Source organism: Vulpes vulpes, chromosome 15 (assembly GCF_048418805.1).
Source record: "Vulpes vulpes isolate BD-2025 chromosome 15, VulVul3, whole genome shotgun sequence".
Lineage (NCBI taxonomy): Eukaryota > Metazoa > Chordata > Mammalia > Carnivora > Canidae > Vulpes > Vulpes vulpes.
Window position 1 is genome coordinate 68,233,551 of NC_132794.1, and position 23,786 is coordinate 68,257,336.

Sequence of the window (23,786 nt, forward strand, 5' to 3'; positions counted from 1 at the left end):
CCCGCTTAGCCTGTTCCAGAACATTCTCTGCTGACTGATGTGCCCAGCCACCGCCGAGAGCCCCTCACAGGCCCTGGACCTGGTTCCCAGCCTCAGTTGTCCTCCAGAGGCTGCAGTGAGGCATGGAGCTGGTTCTGCCCAATAGCTGGGGACACGCAGGACCTACAGGTTAGCTACAGAGCATCCCCAACACCCTGACAGGCCCACTCCCATTCTGCCTGGGAGCTTTTCTAGAACTGGGTTGCCTTTTCGTTCCTGTGGGGCCGTTTTGCTCTGGAGCCATGCACTGGCTGAGGGCAGTGTGGCCCACTCCCTTGCACCATGTGCTTCAAACCTGCTGCTGACAAAAGGAAAGGGTACCTCCCTTCTTCCCCAGGCCCTTTCTTTTCTGCCCATTCTCCTTGCTCTCTCTTCTTTCTGGCTCACGTTTCCCTCACTCACCTTCCAAAGTTTTCCCTTTCTTCCCACCTCTTCCCACGTACTTTCTCAGTCTCAATGACTCACCCTGATCTCTGGCTTCTAAGGATCTGCTCTTGGGTTTCTGGTCAGTGTCATCATTCTTTTGGCCTGGAAAGCAGGGCCCAGATTTCTGTATCATTAAGGTTCCCTTACCATATTCCTTCCAGGGTCCATGAAACCCATCTCTTTTTCCTCTCTTTTCTCTTTGTGGGTCTTTCTTTAAATATTTTATTTATTCATGAGAGACACACAGAGAGAGGCAGAGACATAGGCAGAGGGAGAAGCAAGCTCCCTGTGGGGAGCCTGATGTGATGTGGGACTTGATCCCAGAACCTTGGAATCACAACCTGAGCCAAAGGCAGACACTCAGCCACCCAGGTGCCCCTCCCTATGGGTCCTTCTTTGCCCTTCTCCATCCACATCTTTCAAAAGTCCCCTGCCCTGGGCACCTGGGTGGTTTAGTCAGTTAAGCATCTGCCTTCGGCCCAGGTCATGATCCCAGGGTCCTGGGATTGAGCCTCATGTCAGGCTCCCTGCTCAGCTGGGAGTCTGCTTCTCCTCCCTCCCTCAGCCCGGTCACAAGAACCCCTTGTGCTCTCTCTTCTCTCAAATAAATAAATAAAATCTTAAAAAAAAAAAAAACTCCTCTGCCCCTATCTTGGTCACAGTTGGCAGGTGTATTCATTTTCTAGGGCCACTCTAACAAAGCTGCACAGATGAGTGGCTTAAACAACAAGAATTTATTTTCTCACAGCTCTAGAAGCCATCAGTCTAGATATTGGCAGGGTTGATTTCTCTGAGGCCTCTCTCTTTACTCTGTAGATGGTTTCCTTCTCCCTGTGTCTTCACACGGTCTTTCTTCAGTGTCCTATCTCCCCTTCTTGAAAGGACACCAGCACATTGGGTTGGGGCCCACCCCCAATGACCTCATTTTAATTTAATTACCTCTTTAAAGACCCTATCTCCAAATATAGTCATATTCTGTGATACTGGGGGTTGAGAGACACAACTGAGCCCCTGCTAGCAATGGTGATGGTAGTAGTAGTGGAGGGGGAACAGGCATTTAATACTGCATCTGTGCTGATGTGAGGGGGCTGAAAACCTTTAGGGAAGGATGTAGAATGCAGGTACCCTAAAGTCCAGAGGGGATGGTTCACTGTGACCTTCTGAGGCCCTGTCCACTCAGCACCCCAACCCTGGGTGCTCCCCCTGAGTCATAGGCACCCGAGCTAAAGAAAACCAGATGGGGATAGCCCTAAAAGAAGCCACACATCAGGTAAATCAGAAGTTTAATAAAAAATGAAAAAAAGTTACAATACAGTGAGCTGCTTTTAGAAGGTCTACTGTGTTGGTCAGCCCAACATGCAGACTGCATGTGAGTTCTGGGAGGTCACAGAATTGATCCCTCACATTCTAAGATTCACTTCATTCATTCTTCTTGTTCCCACATAGGAGGCTTCTGTCTTTGACCACGCTAGGTCTGAACTCCCTCATCCCGTGAGGTAACCTGCCCGAGTCTGGCCTTCCCCCATGATGATAATGTTCATTTACATTGTTTTCTCAAGTCCACACCTCCACTGCAGGTTCTGAGGTTGGCAGACAGGTGAAAGCCCGTTTTATGGAGAATAAGAGCTTTGGGAAGGTAGAGGCCTCCTCCATAGGAGATGACCAGAGCTCCCAGGGGCTCCTTGCTCCTCTGTAAATTCTTCTGAATCCTACAGGCTCATCTGTCTTGCAAAGTGTTCAGGGATGCAGAAATGCCTGGGTGCTGGTGATGAGTGGGGACCTGGAGTCTTCACAGAGAGATCCAGGCCCACTAGGAGGTACTGCTCCTCCTCCGGGAGTGGAGAGCTTTCCTCTTGGCAATGTCCTCCTCTGTGTCACTCTCACAATTCCTCTGGAAAAAAAAAAAGGAAAAAGAGGCCCAGGGCAAGAGGGTCATGAGTAGCCAGGGATGGGGTTGTGCTGGGCAGCCTGGCCTGAGTCAGGGGCCTGCAAGCCAGGGGAGTGGAGAGATGCTTGGGTGGCTCAGTGGTTGAGAGTCTGCCTTTGCTCAGGGCATGATCCTGGAGTCCTGGGATCGAGTCCTGCATCAGGCTCCCCTCAGGGAGCTGCTTCTCCTTCTGCCTGTGTCTCTGCCTCTCTCTCTGTGTCACTCATGAATAAAAAAGAAAATCTTTAAAACAACAGAAAAAAAGCCAGGGAGGTGGATGTTGAGGTAAACGTTGTTGTTCTGTCCAGAATCTGGGAGTGGATTGGGTGGGGGTGGGAAGGGACCCAAAATGGGGCCAGACCAACTGCCTTGAGGCCTCCTTCCCAGGAGGAAGGAAAGTAGGCAGTGCATGTAGGAGAAACCAGGCCCCGGGAGAAAACAAATTATAGTAATAGTGAAGATGACAGGTGGTGTTCTTTGTAGCTGTCACATAACCAAGACCACTTAGATAAGTGCTCTGTGGGTTGACGGGTCTCCTGAACTCAGCCTAGAGAGAGAATGGGAGACAGGGGTGAGCCACAGGGTCCTCCCCAGGCTCTGACGGCCACTGTGCCGTCTGCTCTGACTAGCTTAGGCTGTATCTCCGGCAAGCCTTGTCAGTTTTCCAGGGACATGGCTCCTGTGCTCCATCTTTATGAAAAAGGAAGAGTAAAGTGCATTCCATGGCTAAACCAGGGTCAGGGCAGCCGTCAGGGAGGTCATACACCCTTTTTTATTCAAGCCACATCAGTCTAATCACACTATTAAAATTTATTTAAAAAGGTACTAATTCAGAAAGACTCCTGTGTGTTATAAAAAATCTGTTTTTGGATGTTCAGTTTTAAGGCTGCCTGAACAAAAGGACCTATTATTACTATTAACAACAACAACAATATCATCATTATTATTGAAAGGAAATTCCCTTTAGGAAAACTATATAATAGATGTCTGGGACCCAAGCTTTCCTTTTCCACTTGTAGAATGAGCCACTGAGCTGATGGCACTGAGTGTTTAAGTAAAAAGAGGGCTAATTTTAAATGTTTGTACAAGGACAAAAATTAAGAAAGAATTTTATATTCTTTCTAATTATTCTCTGGTCCTGTCTCCCCATGGCCTCCATTCTATCAGAGCAACTTATGTGCCATGTACCTTCCCAGAGCCTTCTCTCTCTCTCTCCTTCCCCTGTTCTGAGCCTATTGGAAATCCAAGGTCAAGATTAACTTTAGCCAAATACATCCTGGACCAAGCCCGGCTATCACAATAAAAATAACTCAGGCTCTGCTGAATAGCAACTTTTTAGCATGAGTCAGAGCCAAACAATGAAAAAGTAAGCTGGGGGAAAGTCTGCCTGTCATTAACAGGGATTTTCAGAGGGAAAGTCCAGTCCCTTTGAATAGCAGATGAGAGCAGTCAGAGAAGGGACATGGCTTTGCCAAAGCCACACAGTTGGTTTGGGCCTCTGGAGCCATAAATCCTCAAAACAAGAGCAAGAATCAACAAGAACTTCTGCTGAAGAAAGAGGATCCCAGGATGTGGGGGCGAGAGAGGAGCTGTGCCAGGTCCTGGAATGCAGCCCGAGCACTGGGTGTCCTGAGATTGTTCTGGGTTGACTATCCCATCCGTCTCAGGTAGCTGCCCTTCCTGAACAGGAGCCACTTCTGTCCCTACCTCTGCCATCCCATACACTTCTGGGGCCTCACCACATTTGATGAGTGGCGGGGAGCATCTATCCGGGGCACCTCTATGAGCCGAAATACTAACACTGCATTCTGAAGCACTGGCACTGCATTTTAAAGTCTACAAGGAGATTTTATACAATAATAACTGATATTACACAGTGAGCACTTAAAATGTCAGGCTCTAAGAATATGTCATTTAATCCTCGTATCTACCCTATGAGGTAGGACCTGTTGTTAACCCCATTTTATATGTGATAGCATTTTGGCACAGAGAAGTTAAGTAATTTCCTCAAGGTCACATAACTAGCAAGTGGTTGATATGAATTCTGAAAGTCTGGTTCCAGAGTCCACTCTCTTGACCAGTGTGAGTTCCTCATTTTAAATGTATATATGGGGCACCTGGATGGCTCAGTGGTTGAGTGTCTGCCTTTGGCTCAGGGGGTGATCCTGTGGTCCTGGGATCAAGTCTTTCACTGGGCTCCTTGCATAGAGCCTGCTTCTTCCTCTCTGTCTCTGCCTCTCTCTGGGTCTCTCATGAATAAATAAATAAAATCTTAAAAAAAAAAAAACTTTTGGAACACCTGGGTGGCTCAGTTGTTGAGCATCTGCCTTTGGCTCAGCTTGTGATCCGAGGGTCCTAGGATTGAGTCCCACATCAGGCTCTCCGCAGGGAGCCTGCTTCTCCCTCTGTCCATATCTCTGCCTCTCTTGGTGTTTCTCATGAATAAATAAGTAAAATCTTTAAAAAATAAATGTACATAAACAAGCTAGTCAAATATCATCTAAGTATTATTATTGTTGTTGTTGTTATTGTTATTGATGGCAATTGAAAGCAAAGCAAATGGAAAAACTGAAAAACGAATATTGCGCTCTGATTCTACAGTAGATCTTTGGATTGTCAGGAATACATTTTGGATGGATTGTGGTGGTCTCGTTACTCAGAGTCTTCAAGGCAGGCTACAAGTCCTCAGGGACTGGGGCAGTGAAGCGGCAGCAGCGCTCCCTCTGAAGACCCACCAGGAATGGATTCAGGATCCTCCAGAAGCCCATGCTGCCCTATTGGACTGCTCCCCTCCTGGCACCACCCCAGGTGTCCCCCTGAACAAGCAGCCTCTGCTGATCACACAGCACAGAGGAGAACAGGACGAGCAGAACAGCGGAAAATAGTTAGGACCCACCTGCTCCCCTCCATCCCCGGGCTCCAGGCCACCCCAGAATGCCGCCCAGGAAGCGAGCACTGCATGTACCTACCAGGTCGCCATCTGGCCTCAGGTGCACCTTCTTCATCAGGGAGCGGGTGAGGTGGTTACACAAGGAGACGATGCTGAAGGAGAGCTGGGGGAGAGAGCAAACGGGCTGCCAGGTGAGAAGGTGCACAGCAACCCTGGACGGGCCCCCTGCTTCCCCGTCCCTCCACCCCGACACACCTTCCATCGCCTGCGGACATACTGCTTCTTGAAATTCTCCAGGTTGACCACAGACTCCCTGCGGACCAGGGCTTGCTGGTTGTCCACCGGCTGGGAGACAAAGCAGAGCGTGGTGGCTGACAGTGGGCTTGGGTCGGCAGCCACCCCCCCAAGCCCCCCACCGCATGCCGTCCTTAGCCCGAACCTGGCACCTCCTCAGAGGGCAGGGCATACGCAGAGGGACATCGCGTTGAGGGCAGTGGTTACCGATGTCTCAGCTGTTGAGAAGATGCCCCTGGTTCCCCTGAGCTCCTGTGCCTACAGCCAGACACACTCTGGCTGGGCTGGAGAATTGTGGGAAGAATGGAGGTGGGGCCTTCAGTCCTGGCTCACTTTGGGGAAGGGTCAGGGACAGCAGTCTAGGATGCCCACTGTGTGCTGGGCTGGTTCTGGGGCTTAGCAAAACAGATGGCAAATAGAACATTAGGACTCTGTTCAAGAGTAAATTGAAGGAAATCAGGGATTCAGTGGAAGTGAAGAGGAATTTGGATGTAAAGTTGCTTTTCACAGCCTGGCAGCCAAAGCTCAGCATAAAGCCCCGCTTCTCCACCAAGCCTGGCCTGGCTTCTCTAAGCCTCGGTTTTCTCATCTGTGTTATGGGGATAATAGCTTTATTAAGGTATAGTTGATGTATAAAAAACTGGACATATTTAATGTAAATAATTTGATGGGTTCATTGCTTCTTGAATTCCTTCCTTTCTGTAAAACCAGGTTTTACTAGATCAAGAGATGGGTTTCAGAGGTTCAATGAACCTCCAGAAATGGTTGGCAAATTTTGGTGTATGAACTTGTCTATGAATGCTCAAGCAGCATTATTCTCATAGCCAAAAAGTAGAAACAACTGAAAAGTATATTGCCTGATAAGTGAATAAATAGAATTCCATACAATGGAATATAATTCAGAAATATTATTCATAATACAATTGACCCTTGAACGATGCAGGGGTTAGGGCACTGAACCCCTACACAGCCAAAACTTTTGACTCCCCAAAAACTTAACTACTAATAGCCTATTGTCGATCAGAAGACTTACTGATAATATTCACAGTTGATTGACACATATTTTGTATGTTAACTGTTTTACATACTGTATTCTTACAATAAAGTAAGCTAGAGAAAAGGAAGTGTTACAAAAATTGTAAGGATGAGAAAATACATTTACAGTGCTGTGCTGTATTTGTAAAAAAAATACTCTACATATCAAAAAAAATCCACATACATCCACATATGCAGTTCAAACCTAGGTTGTTCATGGGTCCACTGTACCGACGTGTGCTACGATGTGGATGAACCTTGAAAATATTATATGGAGTCAAAGAAGCCAGACACAAAAGACCACATGTTTTATGATTCTATTTACATAAAATGCCCAGAACAGGCAAATTGATAGGGACAGAAATTAGACTGGTACTTGCCAGGGCTGGAGAGACGGGAGGGTGGAAGATGACTTTGAGAGGGTAGGAGGTTTCTTTTTAGAGTGACAAAAATGTCCTGGAGTTAGATGGTGGTGATTGTTGTACAACCTTGGGAGGATACTAAAGACTACTGAATTATATTCTTTTAAATGGTCAATTTTATGGCATGTGAATAACATCTCGATAAAAAAATTTAATTCAATGGGTGTGTATAGATACACATTTCTTCCAAGGAGAGTTGATAGATTTCATCCATTCTCAGAGACCTCTGTGATCTCAAGGAAATGAACGGCCCAGGAGAATCCATATGGTTTTATCCAGCTCGATTTTTCTCTCTGCTCCGACAGCCTCCTCACAGCAATGCCTCACGTGACTCCTCAGTGAATGCTGAGTGACATAGCTCGTGGATTCCTGAGTGCTTGTCTTGTCTCCCATCCACGCTTGGTGCACACTCCTCCTTTCTTGTCTATTTTTCATCATGGCGCTGGGCACCAGGGAAACCAGTGCATGGGGCTGGCCCACACTGCTCAAGACTTAAAATCTTCTGGCGGGAGGCACACTTTCCATGTCCACCCAACGCCCCGTGCTCTGGGAAGGCCTCTGCGTGTTTCAAAGCCCGGTTCAAGCGTGACCTCCAAGGCAGCTTCTGAAAAGCAATGTCTCCCTCCCTGCCATGACTGAAACACAGGTGAGCTCTCTCAGTTTTTCTCACCAACCTTAGCACTAGTGAAAAACTACTTGAGGGAACAGAAGGAATTTTCTTCATGGTTTTGTCAATGTTCTCTGCCCTACTTCCTCCCTACTCAGAGCATACACCAGTGGGTGCGTAATAGTTGCATAGTTAGTTTCCTTGAGTTGCTGAAGAGACACCCTGGCATGAATTCCTAGGACCCAGGACCTGCTCACTCCTGCCAGTGAGAGGCCCAGGCACCCGGATCAGCAGCCATGACACTGTGACTCCCTGCAGCTCTGCCTGGGAATCAACAGAGCTCTGTGGGGGGGCAGGGAGCAGGTTGGAAAGTACGCACACCCTTGACATGGAGGGGGGATGAGAGAGCCAGGGGCTGTTCACCCTCTCAAACTAAACTTTGGGCCAAAGAATGAGGGGGAGTGAGGGGAGAAGAAGTAAAACAGAAAGGGAAGAGAAGAGGGTGAGGTTGCTGAGGGGACCATCAGGCTAAGCTCCCCCAGCTCTTTCCTTAACTGCCTCTTACCTTCTCTGCTGCACCTGCAAGCTCAGCCCCGGGTCTAGGTCTCACCGAGGGGAGACACAAAGAGCGCATAGCTTGACTTTTCTTGGTATCAGCCTTCCAACAGCTTCCTGGCACTATTGATGGAACCCAACAAGCTCACCAAGACCCCCAAGGCCTGTACTATCTGGATCCTTCTCTAACCCAATTTCCTCCGTCTCTCCTGTCACTGTGGTTCCCATCACATAGTCTGCTTTCTGGCCCAGGAACCCAAAATCTCAGGGTCTTTGTCCTTGCTCCTTCATATAGTCACTTCGTCACTTTGTTCAGTTTTTGCTCAAATGTAACCTCCTCAGGGAGGCTTTCCCTGATGACTCTACATAAAATAGCACCCCAATTGCCCCATACAATTCACTGGGCCTGCACCCTACTTCCTCTTAGGAGTGCTTGTGTTACTGCTTGACATTTTATTCTGTATTTATTTGCTTTTTTGGTTACTCTCCCTCCCCTGCACCTCCCAGGGTGATTTCCTGCCTCCCCAGCCCACAGAATATTTCTACCTCTAACTTCACTAATGTCTGCATTCACTTTTGAGCCTAACTCTTGTAGGAGATGTTTGCACTGTACTTGGAAAAGTCTGATGAAGTGGGATCAGTAGACTTGGGAGGGAAGGGGCCTCTTTTTATTCACTTACTGATTGGCACTCTTGCCAGAAAAGAGATGTTGAACCCCATGGCTGGAAGGTCAACATGAAATTAGGGGCATCCCATTAGTAAGAATCCTACCTTCCAACTGGTCCAGCACTACCAGCCACGGAGCAGAGAGCCCAGCTAAAATACGAGGGAGAGCCATTCCCAGAAGCCATTAATGGGAGGTGATGCAATTGCTTCTAGGGCTCTGTCTATGTGCTACACGAAAGAGCATGAACTCTCAGCATAAACTGAGAAGGAGGCCACCCAGGCATAAATCTGTCAGGCTGGCCTTTCCTAATCAATGGTTGCTAAGAGGTTCACCACATGCCGACACTACCATGCAATTCTTGAAAGTCAGAGACCTATAAATTCTGCAGTGAAATCTGTTCCCTGAAGGAATGTGGCACCAAGACTTTTGATTAAATAGGGGTGTCCGGGGGATGGGGCTGTGCCCTGCCTTCTCCTGGCCCTCCCCTCTCTGTGAACAGATAGTACCCACCTTCTAGCTTATGGTCCCTTGGCCAGAGAGTAAGCGCAATTACAACCAAGGCTCCTAGGAGCACGTTTAGCATCTTGGAAAAATGTCAGGAGGGGAGGCAAGAAGACAGAAGGCTGTGGCTGAAGTCTAGTTTTGTTTATGGAGATGCAAATGGCTTTGGAAAAGTCCAGCAGGGTGTGCTAGGTCAGCACCGTCGTCCACAGAGCAGGGAGACAGAACAGCAAGTGTCTAGCCCCCTGGGCACAAAAAGAGAACTCTGGCTTTCTAGAAGAGGCACTCTGATTTTCTCTCACTACCCGGCCTCCCCCAGAAACTGCAAACAGATTGCAACTTTCCAAACTTCCATCTGTCCCACTTCTCCAGGCCCATCCTCCACTGAGAGTCAGGGACACCTGAGTACCCACTGCCCTCTCCAGCCTAGGTCCGAATGTCTCCAACTCCACTAATCTCCATTAATTGAGTCTCTCTGTAGCTGGCATCTCCAATCCTCCGTTTTGCTGGCTGGAGCCTGGGCCCTGGGGCCTCATCTTCCAGTCTTCCCAGGGAAGGAGCACAGGAGACTTATGGGGCCCTGAGTGTCTCCCTCCTTATAAAAGGGTGGGGAGGGATCCCTAGGTGGCGCAGCGGTTTGGCGCCTGCCTTTGGCCCAGGGTGCGATCCTGGAGACCCGGGATCGAATCCCACGTCGGGCTCCCTGCATGGAGCCTGCTTCTCCCTCTGCCTGTGTCTCTGCCTCTCTCTCTCTCTCTCTCTCTCTCTCTCTCTCTGTGGCTATCATAAAAATAAAAAAATAAATAAAATAAATAAAAAAGGGTGGGGAGAGCTGTGGCAAGACTGGGTCTCTGCATACAGGTTGTCCTGTACATAGATTCTTCTAGAAGCTAATGGAAAGAAGTGGGAATGCCCCTTTCCTTGCCTGACCTGGTCTCATTTTTTTTTCTTTTTTTTCTTTTTCTTTTCTTTTCTTTTTCTTTTTCTTTTTTTTTTTTTTTTTTGTGGTCTCACTTTTTTGAGCTAGGTCTCTCAGCACTTTTAATCCTCTTCCCAGGACCTTCAGTCTTCTGAGCAATTTTTTGGTCCCCAGGAAATGCTTCAAGAGCTCTCCCTCCGGTATGGTTACAGGAGACGGGGGACCTGAGAGATGTTAACAACCAAATGCCAGGTTGCCAAACAACCAAATGTTTAGATCCTGATTTGAACACACCAACCACAGGACATCCTGGGGAAAAGTGGGGATGGGGGAGTATGGACTATGTATCCACATGATATTAAGGAATTATTCTTGGTTTTGTCAGGTGTGATAATGACAGTAGTCATAGGAAAGAGAAGGTGCTTAGTAATTAATGCCGAAGAATTTATGAGTTAAATAGGTTAAAGTAAAATAAATAAATAAATAAATAAATAAATAAATAAATAAATAAATAAAAATAGGTTAAAGTTTGCTTTAAAATACTCCAGAAAAAGCAGTGGTGCAGATGAATGGAAGAGCACTGGCCATGACTTGCTCACTCTTGAAGCTGGGAAATAGTATGTGGAATTCACTCTACCGTTTTGGATACTTGTGTGAAGATTTCCCATATCACAAAGTTGAAAACAAAAACTCCCCCCTTGTTAAATCTCTAAATCTCCTCTTTAATCTCCATTCAACAGGTCCAGGGTCCTGACCCCAATCTGGGCTCATCCCCACTCCTCCAAGTTCCACACAACACCTTCTCCATAGGCTGCAGGTTGGGAAGGAGGTGTTGGAAGCGGGATTCACCCTGAAAATGTTTCTGCCCCCTGCGACCCCTCTTACCCTTTCTCAGTCCAAATTCATCTCTCTCCCATTTTCTGGAATATTGGGTACCTCTACTTTTTCACTCAGCATGGCCTTTCCCAACTCCCAGTTGGGGGGGGGGGGCTCCCCATCTGTCCCAGACACTGAGTCTTTTATTCAAGGATTGTCTTGTCCTTCTCTGTCACCTCCCTCCAGAGCCAGAGCACAATCAGTGTTTGTCCAAATGAACTGGTCCCTTCAGCTCCTCAAAATATGCCCGTTGCTGGGTCTCCTCTACAGGGCAAAGAATCTTCTCCACAGGCCAAGAGTTTCACAGACAAAGGAGAAGAGGCCATTCAGTTCCACAGACATTTACAGAGGCTGACAGTGAGGGCTGGTAGCCGGGGGCATACAGCCACCTCCCACATGGGCCGACTGTGCTGCGTGTCAGAGTGAGGTGGGAAGCCGCCCTCTTCATAGTCACCTGAGGTGGAGGGTGGGCAGTGTGGGGAGAGGGCTGGAGGGGGAGACCGGCTTCTCCTGTCATTATCACTCTGCCCCACCCCTTCACTGGCAGCCTCCTGCCTGCCGTAGAATCACCAGTTACCATGCTAGCTCCACCTTTCCCAACGCAAAGCTGAGCTATCATGGACCATGTGCATCTGCGTCAGAGCGGGGACAGGCTGCTGCCTTCCCCAGGTGCCCACTCTCCAGCTTCCTGGGGAATCTGTAACTGGGAAGATGTGACACACTGAGCCTCCTCTCCCCAACAGCCCAGGGTGGCATTTGCACAGAGCACAGAGGCCAACCTCTCACTGCCTGGTGAATGAAAACTCTTCCTTTATGGCTAATATGGCAGAGCAGCCCCCCCCCCGCCCCGCCCCACCAGGCCTTCCTCCTTCTAGGTACCAGTGAAACAGTCCCCTCCCAACACCCCATCCGGCCACTGTCAGCCCTGCCCCACCCTGGACTCCACTGTTAAAATGCCAGCTATGGGCAGCCTAGTGGTTTGGCTCTGCCTTCAGCCCAGGGTGTGATCCTGGGGACCGGGGATTGAGTCCCACGTCGGGCTCCCTGCATGGAGCCTGCTTCTCCCTCTGCCTGTGTCTCTGCCTCTCTCTCTCTCTGCATTTGTCATGAATAAATAAAATCTTTAAAAAATAAAATGCCAGCTATGGGCACATGGCGGGGAATTCGACAAATCCTCCGGTGGGGCATTCCATGGGCCTCCTGGGGCTCTCCCCTTTGGCATCAGGTTCTCATGCCAAAGGGTGATAGGAGTTGGACCAGCCAGGTAACAGAGGAAGGTCACAGTCTCCTCTAATTTCCTTGAAGACGGGGGGGGGGGGGGGGGGGTCATTTGTCAGTTCATTTCAATTTGTGCTCAGAAGTTCTTAAGTACAGAAAAGGGTCTGCTTATAAAACATCTCAGTAATCAATAGTTACCAATGACCAGACATGAACACAGAGAGGATGATTCCATGACTGTGAGGAAAACCACTTACGGTTCTAACCCCAACTCTGGGGATGACCAGTGCGGGGACTTCAGACAGGTCTTGTCCTGTCAAATGCTGTAAACCAAGGGTGTCTGGTGGCTCCCCTCTCAGTAGCTCCCCACACGAACAGTGAGTGGCTGATGCTACAATTCTAAACTAACTGCTTTTCCCTCCCTGTTCCCAGTCTCCTTAATTCAAATCATCATCAACGTCTTACTCCTTTAATGCATTTTATTTCAACCTTCACAAGTAAGTCTAACCGGAGTCACTGAACTGGGGGCTTCCTTTCCTCAGGAAATCTGGCTAAATGAGGTAAAGATCTACTGACATGGCGAGAGGGACCTTTGATACTTGCAGTGTCTTAAGCAGTGTCTTAAGCCATTAAGCCGATGAGTACATCACATCTCATGACAGGACAAGTAAGTTCTTGGAGAGACTGTACTCAGGTCACTGTACCCAGTCTCTCAGGCAGGGCACAGGAGACAGGGCTTTGCTATCTTCCACTGACTCCAAATGCACATTTTTGGATCTCTGAAATCAGGACTTACCTAATTAATGGCATCATATCATTATTGTCAGTCTGAAGAGAAGGTGGGTGTTCCAGGAGATGGCCACACTGCTTCTATTAGACATTGGGAGGCACTCAACCTCAGACTGTGTGATGTTAGATTCTCTGCCTGAGGTTCTTTTGGATCCCACTGATTATGCAAATTCAGAAAGCAACCCTGCATGAGTTTTCAGCCCTCCATCTAGCATTAAGGATGAAACACTCATGTTTCCTTGCTTTCTCCTTTTGCATGACGGCTTGATTTCTCATTTGCCATCTCAGTGAGAGTGTCCCAGCTTTGGGAGGAGGGAAGGCAGTCTCCTATGGCACTTGGCTTTTTTCTTTCTTATTTTTGGTACATAAAATAACAATGCATCTTATGTTTGATGAAAATATGGTTTCTTACATCTGATGGAAAAAGTTTCTGTCACAAATATTATATATAATATTTGGAATGATCTAGCATGATCATGGAAAAAGAGGTAGACAGGACTCTGAAGAAATGGTTGCATGGGGGCAAAATCTCATGTCTTGTCTTAAACCATTTGCCATCTGTGCTGCTCCCTGGCCATCCCCCCACCCCACACCACCCAGGGCCTCAGGCCGTTAACCAGTTTGGCACCCATCATGGCTCCCCATGACTCCTGGGATAAAAGCTCTTTAATATGGCAAAGTACCACTAGGCATGTTTCCTCTCCAGCCACATCTACACCATACACACACCTTATCCTCTCCCTTCTAGCATTCTTTCCGTCCATGTAGTTTCAGCTTCCATGCCCCATCTACCACAGAGCCCTGGCATGACAACTCTGTCAGGAACACTTCTTTCTCCCTGGTTTGCTTAGCTGACCTCACCTCCAGCATCACCACCTCAGGGAGGCCTTCCCTGATTAGATCAAATGCGCATGGCTGCTAGTGCAGTACTACACACTTCTCTTTCTTAGCATGTGATCCACCTGCAGTTCTACACTTATAGAATGTTCTTGACTAATGTTGGAATTCTTTACCTGACTATGAACTCCATGAAGGCAGGAAATGTGCCTGTTTTCACTCAACATTGTATCCCCAGTGTCAACCTGAGCGCCTGGCAGTTGGCAGGTGCTCAAAAATTGTCAATAGATGGATGGCTGACTCTGAGTATCACTGCCCTCTAGGCAGAGAGCCGGGGGGCAGTTAGGGGAAGCAGAAAGAGCAACAGACGTATCATCAGAAGACTTCCACTTTTCCCACTACTGTGGCTTTGGGCAAATCACATCCTCTCCATTTCCTCATCTCCAGATTGGGAATAACACACACCCTGCCTATCTGACAAGGGTGTTTTGTGAGTCTGTGAAGTCACTTTGAAATGATACAATCTGGTCCCCCACCTCCAAGCTTCTAGCACAGTGCCAGGCCCACACTCTACCACGCTTTGCCCATATGAGCTGGCTGACTGGCCCCTCCAGGGACATGACCTCATGCAGTCCTTAGGGAGGTGAGGTGTCAAGAAGGGACCACTGAGCCTGTGCTTCCCAATTTTAAGCTCTCATGTAGTTTCTCAACTTTCAGGGCCCAATGCCCTAGGTTCATAAGAAAAGGGACCTTCTTATCGAGTTCCTTTTGGTCTTCATTTCTAACACAAGGTTGGGGCCTTTAGCCAGAAAGTGGGGGGAAGGAGGAGATGCTGCCTCTTGCCTCCTGCCTGTAGGCTGATCTTCACATGGAGACAGGGCTGGAGAGAACAGTGAACGGCACCCCCTCAGGATCCACTTCTCAGGACAATCGTCTAAAGGTATGAGGCATTCTACCAATACTTGGCAGAACACAGAACTACGTGAAGTTGCTAACTTTACCTCTGGAGCTGAACTTTAACGTGAAGGTGGATATTTAGAGCAAAGTCTCAATATTTCTTCCCATAGACCTCATCTGAGGCTCGGGCTTCTTGCCTTTCTGTTTCAGCCAGCGACCAAAGACTTGAGTAAGTCATTTTTCAGCTCTGCGTCAATTTCCTCAACAGTTACATGGAAATAATAGTAACAATAATAATACCACCCACCTTCCAGCTCACAGAGTTCTTTTAAAGACGGAAGACATGAGTGCATATGAAAGATAATATTTTCTCCATGCATTTTTAAATCCTCCTTCTGTAGCAGGAAAGCACCATACTGGCTTATTGTCATCCCTAGTTAACTCAAAGATTACCCAAGATCTGCATCCCATAAGGCATAGAGGTGGGAAGTGAGATGTGAACAAACCCATTATCACGAATCAATTATTGAGCATCTCCCCCAGGCCAGCCATCCTCCCTCTGGAGAAGGGTACGAGGAAGGGTATTCATTTGCAATTGTTTTAACAGCCTGGCTACCCTGCCAGTCACCCTCCCAGAAAACCAGGTTGGTGAGAGGAGGTGCAGAATGAATAAGTAGCTAGCACCTTCCTGATTCTGGATTCTGCTACAGATATAGACTCTGCAGGATAATTCTAGCTGATGCCCAGGCAGGGCACTTGGAATCATGCTTCTGCAAATCATCCAGGATGCAGTACTGACTGGATTCTGGTACTCAGAGCTTCAAGCCGGCCAAGACTTCCTTGCTGGATGATGTGTCGAGCAGCTCCCCCAGGGACTCCCTGGCATCCCTGTGGAACACAGAGCCTAGGCCATCTGTGTTCCTACTCTCCTGCTGGAAGCTGCCCACCAGTTCCTGGATCCACTGTAGGTCTGCTGAGAGCTCCTGCCTTAAAGCTTCAAACTGTGCCTGCAGATGTTCCAATTTCCTGCCCATGCTTCCGAGGCTGGACCCTGTGGCCTGGATATCTTCTCGCAGGACCTTCTTCAAGGACTCCACTTTGCGGAATTCATACTTGAGCTGAGATAGGTCATGCCGGGCGCTCTCATTCTCTTCTCGGTACCACGCTTCTTTCTCATTGTATATGGAGATCAGGGTCTCCACATCATCCTGGATGGTGTCATGGGTCCCTGCCAGGGCACGGCATCCCTGGTCTACCCGAGCCACATCCTCTACTACACGGGCAAAACGTTCAAAGTTGACGTAGGTGTTATTGGGGGGCATGCTTGAGTGGCATTTGAGGGTGTATTCTCTCAGGCGCTTGGTCTTCAGCTGGGCAGGCTCTGTCTTCTGCTGTTCTGGGGCTCTGACTTCTCCTTTGGACTGGTGGGTATTTAGATAGAACAGCCAGGATTAAGCTGAGTTCTGATCCAAAGGGCAGTTCGAAGTGCAGCCAGAAGGCACATAAGCAGCCTCTTAGGCATTCACTGCATGCATCAGGCCATGGGGAGGACCATGATGGGACGAACATTTCCACAGATGATGAAAAAGATCAAAGAGTACAGGGGTGTTGCCTGCATGCTCACTTCAGGGTAGGGGGGCAGGGTCCATGGCCATTAGAGGTCTCCACATGCATAGCATTTAGGGGGCTCACACAGGCAAGCAGGCCATAGCCAGGACTCTGCAGGCATCCACTCAAAGGCAGGAGCAGGCAAGGCCATGGCTGACAGAAGGAGGCTGAGGGGCTTCTCTCCTTTAGGGCTAGTTGGCATCCTGGGTCTCGGCAACTCAGCACAGTAAGCCCAAGAGCCTCCCTAGCTCTGTGATCTGGGCCTGCTCCAAACCTAGGGAGCCCTTGGCCTTCCCCATCCTTTAAGGAGCAGATGAACCTGACCTTTTCCAAAGCATTCCAGCCCTCCTTGCTCTCCACTCCATACTTCATAAGCCCTACCCTTGCTCATCTGCATACTCAGATCACCCTAGCCAGCCCTCTCCTTTAATGATCCAGGTGCATGGGAAATCTGGTGATGCCTGGGGAGTGCACATCTCATTAGTCAGCAGAAGTAGGGCCAAAATCCCCATCTCCTGGTTTCTATCCCACCAAAGCGTTTTGTTCTGTTTTGTTTTCTTCAAGTAATCCCTGTGCCCTATGTGGGGCTTGAAAGCTTGAACTCCCAGCCCCAAAGAGTCAGTAAGACATCCCTGGCCAAAGTGCTTCTAAGTTGTGACTAGACAGCAAGACCCTTCCCAAAGCAGCAGCTGGAAGCCCAATTACAAAGCAAGTTAGGCAGAGAGTTCAGCTTTGTGCCTCTACCTCCCCAGAGGGAACAGCATTGCCCTGAGGAAAGAGGCTTCCAACTCCAAACCCTGTTCCCTGAGGTCTCAAGGTACCTGAGGAAGCTAGCTGACTGGACAGAGTGTCATCCTTTCTCAGAGCCCCAAAAGTCAGAAAGAAGGAGCCTTGGTTACAGAGTTGAGGTTTTTAATTGTCATTGCTTTCTCTCTACAACTCAGGAGTTGATTTCTGCTTTGAGAATGAGAGTGACATGTCCTCTGACAAAGTATACTTTGTAAGATGGCCCCAAAGATAAAGGACTTCAATGGAGGTTTGTGAGGGTTTCATTTCATAATTCACCTGAACCCATGAAATATAATCTTAAACCTATAAACGTCTTTGAACAAACCCAGACCACTTGGCACTTGGCATCCCTGCCTGGCTTTCATCTGTGCCCAGCAGTGGGTATTTCTAGCAAAGACCTCTCCATGGGCCCTCTGCATCTGCCCGCTGCACTCAGCCCTGGCGACAGATCAGGATCTGCTTACTCACTGGCACTCAACACCATGCCCTTACCGTGATCCAGGGGTGTCTGAGAGCCTCTTGGATTGTGAGCCGTTTCCTGCAACAAGGATCAGAAAACAGTGATGATCCATGAGGACAGAAGCTGAGAACAACAGTCCCCATTCTTACTCTTGTCAGACCTGCATTTTGGCATTCTTTGACCACTGCCATCAAACCAGAACAATGGGGGATGCAGAGATGGATGGGAACTGACTGAACTGCCTGCACTCCAGGGAAAGTGGTCCAGGCAGAGTGACATCACATAAACCCTCATCTTTGGTACCAACCTTGAAGGGCCTTGTGCTATACTCTATGAGAGTCCTAAGTGCTCTTGTGAGCTTTAGCTCTCCACAACTAAACCTTTGGTCTGTGTTTTTCTTTTGCTTCCCAGATTGCTTCTCTGCCTGTCCCTGCTCCAGTACAGATCTGACTTAGCACTGTCCTTAGATGGGGAAGCCAGGTCCCTATACTTTAGAGGACCCTACTTTGGCTTTCTCTGAAGTCTGTGGAACCAAGAGGACATGGCCTTCTAGAATCTGTGGATCTCATTCCTGTTCCATCTAGTCCATTGGGCATCTAGCCCATCTAGTCTGGGCACCCAGTACCTTACAATTCCCTGCTTAAAATCTCCTGCTTTGACTTTATAGCTATGGGGCTCACCATGGGCCTGAGGAAGGGGTAGGATTAGCATGTGTCCTATTTTTCCACTTGCTTGACACCTCTGAGTCCACCTCTCCCCACCCCCCCCACCTGAATTGGTTTGATAAACTCTGCCACTTTCCTCTTCAAATCCTAGTTCTAGGTGCCTTTGGGACAGGCTGGAAAAGATAATGTGCCCTAGAGAAACCCAGGCTGACTTCCAAGCATGCGCACAAGTGCACAAACACACATACACACAGTTATTTATATGTTGGCAGGAAAGAAAGCAGAAAGACTTGAGCAAACAAGACAAATGCCAAGTCTCAGCTAATCCACACATCTCAGCACCTGCCCAGATTAGACCACAATGGTGCAGATGGCAGTGCATGGCAAAGTAGGGACAGACTGATACGTCTGTTGGTAGAGGGAACAGGAGAAGGTCAGTACCTCAGAGGCCCATGCCTTTCTCTGTCATCTTACCGAGTCTCTTTAACCAGAAGCTTCCGAATGAAGTCCTTGGCCAGCTCACTGGTCTGGCTGAAGAATTCTTCATCAAAGTCGTAACTCACTGCTGTGATATTTGCTAGCGTTTCCTGCTTCGTGTCTCCCAGGAAAGGGGATGCTCCACTTAGGCTGAGCACACAGAGAGGGAACATGTGACTATAGGAAAGTAGATGGAGTTGGGGGTGATGGAGTCAGGGAACCCTGATTCATACTATTGCATGGGGGATGGGAGGCTCCCAGCAACACCATCTGCCCCCTCTGGGCAGCCAGTCAGCAGCCTTTTCGACTAACTGAGTCCAATTCAATCTACTTTGTGGAACTCCTACTAAGTACCTGATAGGGAGAAACTGTCTTCAAGGGACTTGACAGAGGACAGGAGGAAACACAGAGACATGGCTCTTCATAATCCCAAGCAGAATATAATGGATGACCAGACAAAGGACTAGGGGAACACATGATGGTGGGGAGACCCAGTGCTCTCCATGGGAGAGCTGACATTTGTATCAGTTGTGTCTTGAAGAATGAAAAAGTTGTCAGCAGTCAGAGGAGATGAAAGGTCTTCTATTTTTTTTAAAGATTTTATTTATTTATTCATGAGAGACAGAGAGAGAGAGAGAGAGAGAGAGAGAGAAAGAGAGGCAGAGGCACAGGCAGAGGGAGAAGCAGGCTCCATGCAGGGAGCCCGATGTGGGACTCGATCTCAGGACCCCAGGATCACACCCTGGGCCAAAAGCAGATGCTCAACTGCTGAGCCACCCAGGGATCCCTGAAAGGTCTTCTAGATTAAGGGAGCAGCTTGAGCGAAGCCTGAGAGGTGTGGAAATAGATGCGCCATTAGGGCCTGGAAGGGTATGTGAGGTTCCCCTGCAGGGTTTGTCAAGAATATGTATTCAAATATTGACTCCCAAATCTACTGTTTTCTGACTCATATTCCAGCTGATGGGACATGTGTCCCTATATGTGCCATTGTCACTGTGCCCTAACCTCCCTCTATAAGCTCCTTGCCTTGATTAATGATGTCACTTCACAAATGCACACAAGCTAGAACAAAGGGGCTGCCTCTGACTCTTCCATCCATTCCCTCATCACATCTAACCGGCGCAAAACTCTTGTTGGTTTTATTTACTAAATATCTCTTGACGTTCATCCCCAACCCCACTGCCACTTTCTTAGCATAGTGGCAGTATGGCACACTGGGAAATTTTTGATAGTTCAGTCCTGGATTTGAATACTAGCTCTGCTACTCAGTAGCTGTGCAAACCTAGGCAAGTTACTCAACCTCTGAGCTGTTGTTTCCTTCTCTATAAAATGAAGAAAATAAAAGTCTCCACCTCACAAGATTGTCATAAAGAATAAATACATTTTCAATGCTCTATGAAATCTTGCCCAGGCTAAGAGCTCTGGAATGGGTGGCCATTATTTTTGTCTTTGAACACAAAGAACCTTCTATGACTTCCATTTTCTATAGGGTCACCTCTAAACTCCTGAGCAAGACATCAGAAGTTAGTCCCTACCACTTCCTCAGCACATTTCACCACACTTAATCGGCTCACCGTTTCCCTCATCAGACAGTCCTTCCCTCCCTTTTCACCTGGAGAATTAATCTCATTCTGTACAGCCCAATTCAGATTAACATCAATCTCTCTCTTGTCAAATCTTCCTCAGCCCAGCAAACCAGTGCCTCTCCCAGGAAGGTGTGTTCATATATCCAGCATAACCTTGGTCCCACTATGTGAGACTTAGCTGTGTGGGGTCTCCCCCTGACACAGGGAACTCCAGGCAAGCAGGGCAGACATCCTTCATGTCAGCATCCTGAGTGCCTGGCCCAGTGCCCACCATGGAGCAGGCACTTAGTAAACTGCGTGGCACTCAAATGAGCTTCAAGAAGACTACGTGCCTTGTACACACTGAAATCCCTCAATATTTCAGTATGGAAATTAGAGTTCTGAAAAAAAAATTTAGGTTTCAAGAGCCAACACAGAATTTGGAACCATCAAGCAATGCATCAAATTCTTTCTGTGCATCCAATTCCTCTGGGGCTTTTAAAAGATGCTGATGCCCAGGTGTACCTGGATGGCTCAGTCAGTTAAATGTCTGACTCTTGATTTCGGCTCAGGTCATGATCAGGGTCCTGGGATCAAGGCCTACATTGGACTCCGTGCTCAGCACAGAGTCTGCTTGAGGACTCTCTCTCCCTTCTCTCTCTGCTCCTCCCTCCACTCCTGCTCTCTTTATAAAAATAAATACAAAAATCTTTTTTTAAAAACTGATTAAAAAATACTGATGCCCAGATTCCATCCCTAGCAATTCCAATGTAATATATCTGCAGTGGGCCTGGGCAGTGGTAGGTATTAAAAGGTCTAATGCGCAGCCAGGATGGAGACCCTCCGCTGCAGCTCAGGGGGGTCCACCACACCGTACAGAGCTCGGGTTGATGGGCTGTTGGAAGAGTCAGAGACCGGGTATGACACACCAGAGCCTCCATGTCGCCTCTGGCTCTGATTCTTACCCAGTGTACCCTAGAAATAGCACGCACCAGGTGTGCAGAGAGGAGACGACAGTTGGGAAGCACTGTTGGAATTAACATGTACTAATCAGCCACCTATTATGCACCAGAGCAGCGCTGGGAAGTCTGTACACGGTAGCTTATGTGACCCACAAAACATACCCGCAGCAGGAAGTTAATGATTCTTATTTTCCTGATGCGGAAAACAGGCCCAGAGGTTAAGTATCTGCCCAAGGCCACAGAGATCGAAAGTGACAGATCCACTGCACATGGAGCTACACAGGAAACGTCTGCTTAAGCGACCTAATACTACAAGAATGGGAAAGAGACTCTGGGGAGAGACAACAGAGCCTGTGAGAGCTGAGGAAGGAAGGGGGCAAGGGGACAGAAAGATGTGGATCAGGGAAGTTGTGGTGGCCTGAGGGCTGTCCCCAGGCTTCTGGGTGAAAGCTGACTTTCTCCCAGGACATGCAGCCTGGGTGAAGCTGAGTGGTGGATGCCTGGTCACAGGGATGCGGACAAGCCTCAACCTCCACCCTGGGGCCAAACATCTGAAATGGAGCTCAGAGTACAGACCCTCAGGTGTGCTATGTGGATCGAACACATCTGGCTCGTGGTGAATGAGTAAATGAGTAAAATCAGTAAATTCAGTCTGCCCGTTTGCCTGGCCCTCTCTCATTTCTCCCAGGTCCCCTCCGTTCAAGCTAGGGGGGCACCCCAGCATCAGGGATACTCACAGGATGTAGGTGATGACGCCTATGCTCCTGCAAAACAAAGAACAGGCCAGTCAGAGCCACCTGGCTCTGATCCCAGCCTTGCAAGGGATTCACCGCGTGGTCCTCCAGGGATGTGGTCACTTGGCCTTCCATGGCAGCCTAAAGATGCCATCTCAAGTCCACGGCCCTCTCTGTCCTACACCCTTCAGCAGCAGTCAGGGATGTGTCTGAGTCATTGAGCTCTGGATATTCAGTCGGAAGAGCCGAGTTCAAGATCAGACTCCCACACTTGCAGGCCGGGACTGGGGCCCAGTCCCTTATGATCTCTGAGCCCCGTTCTCTGCATAAAATGAAGTTAATGATAACTACCTAACAAAGCTACTGGGAGCATTTTAGAAAACCAGGCAATCAAGGTACTCAGCCAACTCTAAAGCATTGTTCAAATGAAATGAGTCCTGTGTAGAAAATCAATCACTAAAGTATCCCTGGGGCCCCACACAGCACTTAGAGCCTAAGAGGCTCTCAGTGATCACTTGGTTGATTAACTGAACAAGCTGTTGTTACTGTTTCTTCATCACGGCTGTGGCAGGCCTGAGAGTTGAGCCTGCACCTGCAGCCTTGCCTCTCTTGTCTCTGCCTTGGCCATGTTCTAACTGGCCTCAAGTCCAGGCCTGGCTGCCTCCAGCTACCCGGGCCTTGGGTCCAGCACACCTGGAGCAGCCAGAGGCTCTGAAGAGGGGTTTTCATGGTCAAGGGGAATGTCAGCTGGAGCCAGGGTCTGAGGCCTTCTGCCCTTGAAAGGATTCCCTAGGTCACCTTGGTGGCCTATACAACTTACCACATGTCAGCCTCCAGTCCCAGGGGCTCGTAGTTCACAATTTCTGGAGCTGAAAGAAGCCGTATTGAAGAATCAGCAGGAGAATGAAAATGAGAAGACATGGCTATAAGGAATTTTAGAGCATTTGGTGACAAATGTCCCCCTCCTGATTCCTCACTAAGGAAAAATCAGAGCAACAGATGGAGATAATCTGGGCCTAAGAATTTTGAGAAATGAAGTTGCCTGTTATTTTGGTAGAAACCTTTTACAGAGAGGCCTTGAGAGTGAGGAAGAGGGAAAGTACAGAGGAACACTTGGAAGAGGAAGAAGAGACTGCAACAGGGAAGATGTAAGAAGGAGAAATGGGGCCTAACACAACAAGCCTACTTGAGAACTTTCTGGTGGAAACCAGTCAAGTCAGCACTGAAAGGTAATAACGAAGAAAGGAAGGCAGAGAGGGAATGCACACTCCTGAGTCTGTCTGGAAGAGGGGCCCCATTCTGGGGCAGATGATGAGCCTGAGGTGCCTCAGGTGCATCCAGGCAAAGATGTCCTGGGAATGGACGAGTTGAGTCAGAGCCGCCAAATCTGGAGTCATCATACAGGTAGCAACAGAAGCTGTGTGGATGATATGGCGAACAGGAGTGAGTGCAGAGTCTAGGAAAGAAGATTCTACCCAGGACAGAAGAGGACCAAGCGCTGCCCAAAGATCAAGCAGGCAAGCTCTTAGAAAGTAAGTAATGTCCAGAGAGTGCCCTGCCTGTGGGAAGTAGAGAAGTAGAGATATGAGTGTAGATGATGCCATAAAAAAGCTTGACCATGAAATGG

The 23,786-nt window shown here is 48.5% G+C and overlaps 1 protein-coding gene across 7 annotated transcripts in view; it reads right to left on the minus strand.

The window, feature by feature from the left end:
* Window positions 1–1,731: 1,731 nt before the first annotated feature.
* The window catches only part of DAPK2 (death associated protein kinase 2), a 126,281-nt gene continuing 104,226 nt past the window's right edge, over window positions 1,732–23,786 (minus strand). For 4 of the 7 annotated variants that reach the window (XM_026004375.2, XM_072738767.1, XM_072738771.1 and 1 more), the window contains 7 exons: window positions 22,980–23,028; window positions 22,163–22,189; window positions 18,896–19,048; window positions 17,789–17,834; window positions 5,538–5,627; window positions 5,362–5,445; window positions 1,732–2,356 (listed from right to left, as the gene is read on the minus strand). In XM_026004375.2, coding sequence (XP_025860160.1) covers window positions 2,276–2,356; window positions 5,362–5,445; window positions 5,538–5,627; window positions 17,789–17,834; window positions 18,896–19,048; window positions 22,163–22,189; window positions 22,980–23,028 — 530 coding nt within the window. In that variant the 3' untranslated portion in view covers window positions 1,732–2,275. Of the gene's footprint in view, window positions 2,357–5,361; window positions 5,446–5,537; window positions 5,628–12,837; window positions 16,321–17,788; window positions 17,835–18,895; window positions 19,049–22,162; window positions 22,190–22,979; window positions 23,029–23,786 lie in introns of those variants that run through there. The other 3 variants (XM_072738766.1, XM_072738769.1, XM_072738770.1) reach the window with 1 other exon arrangement.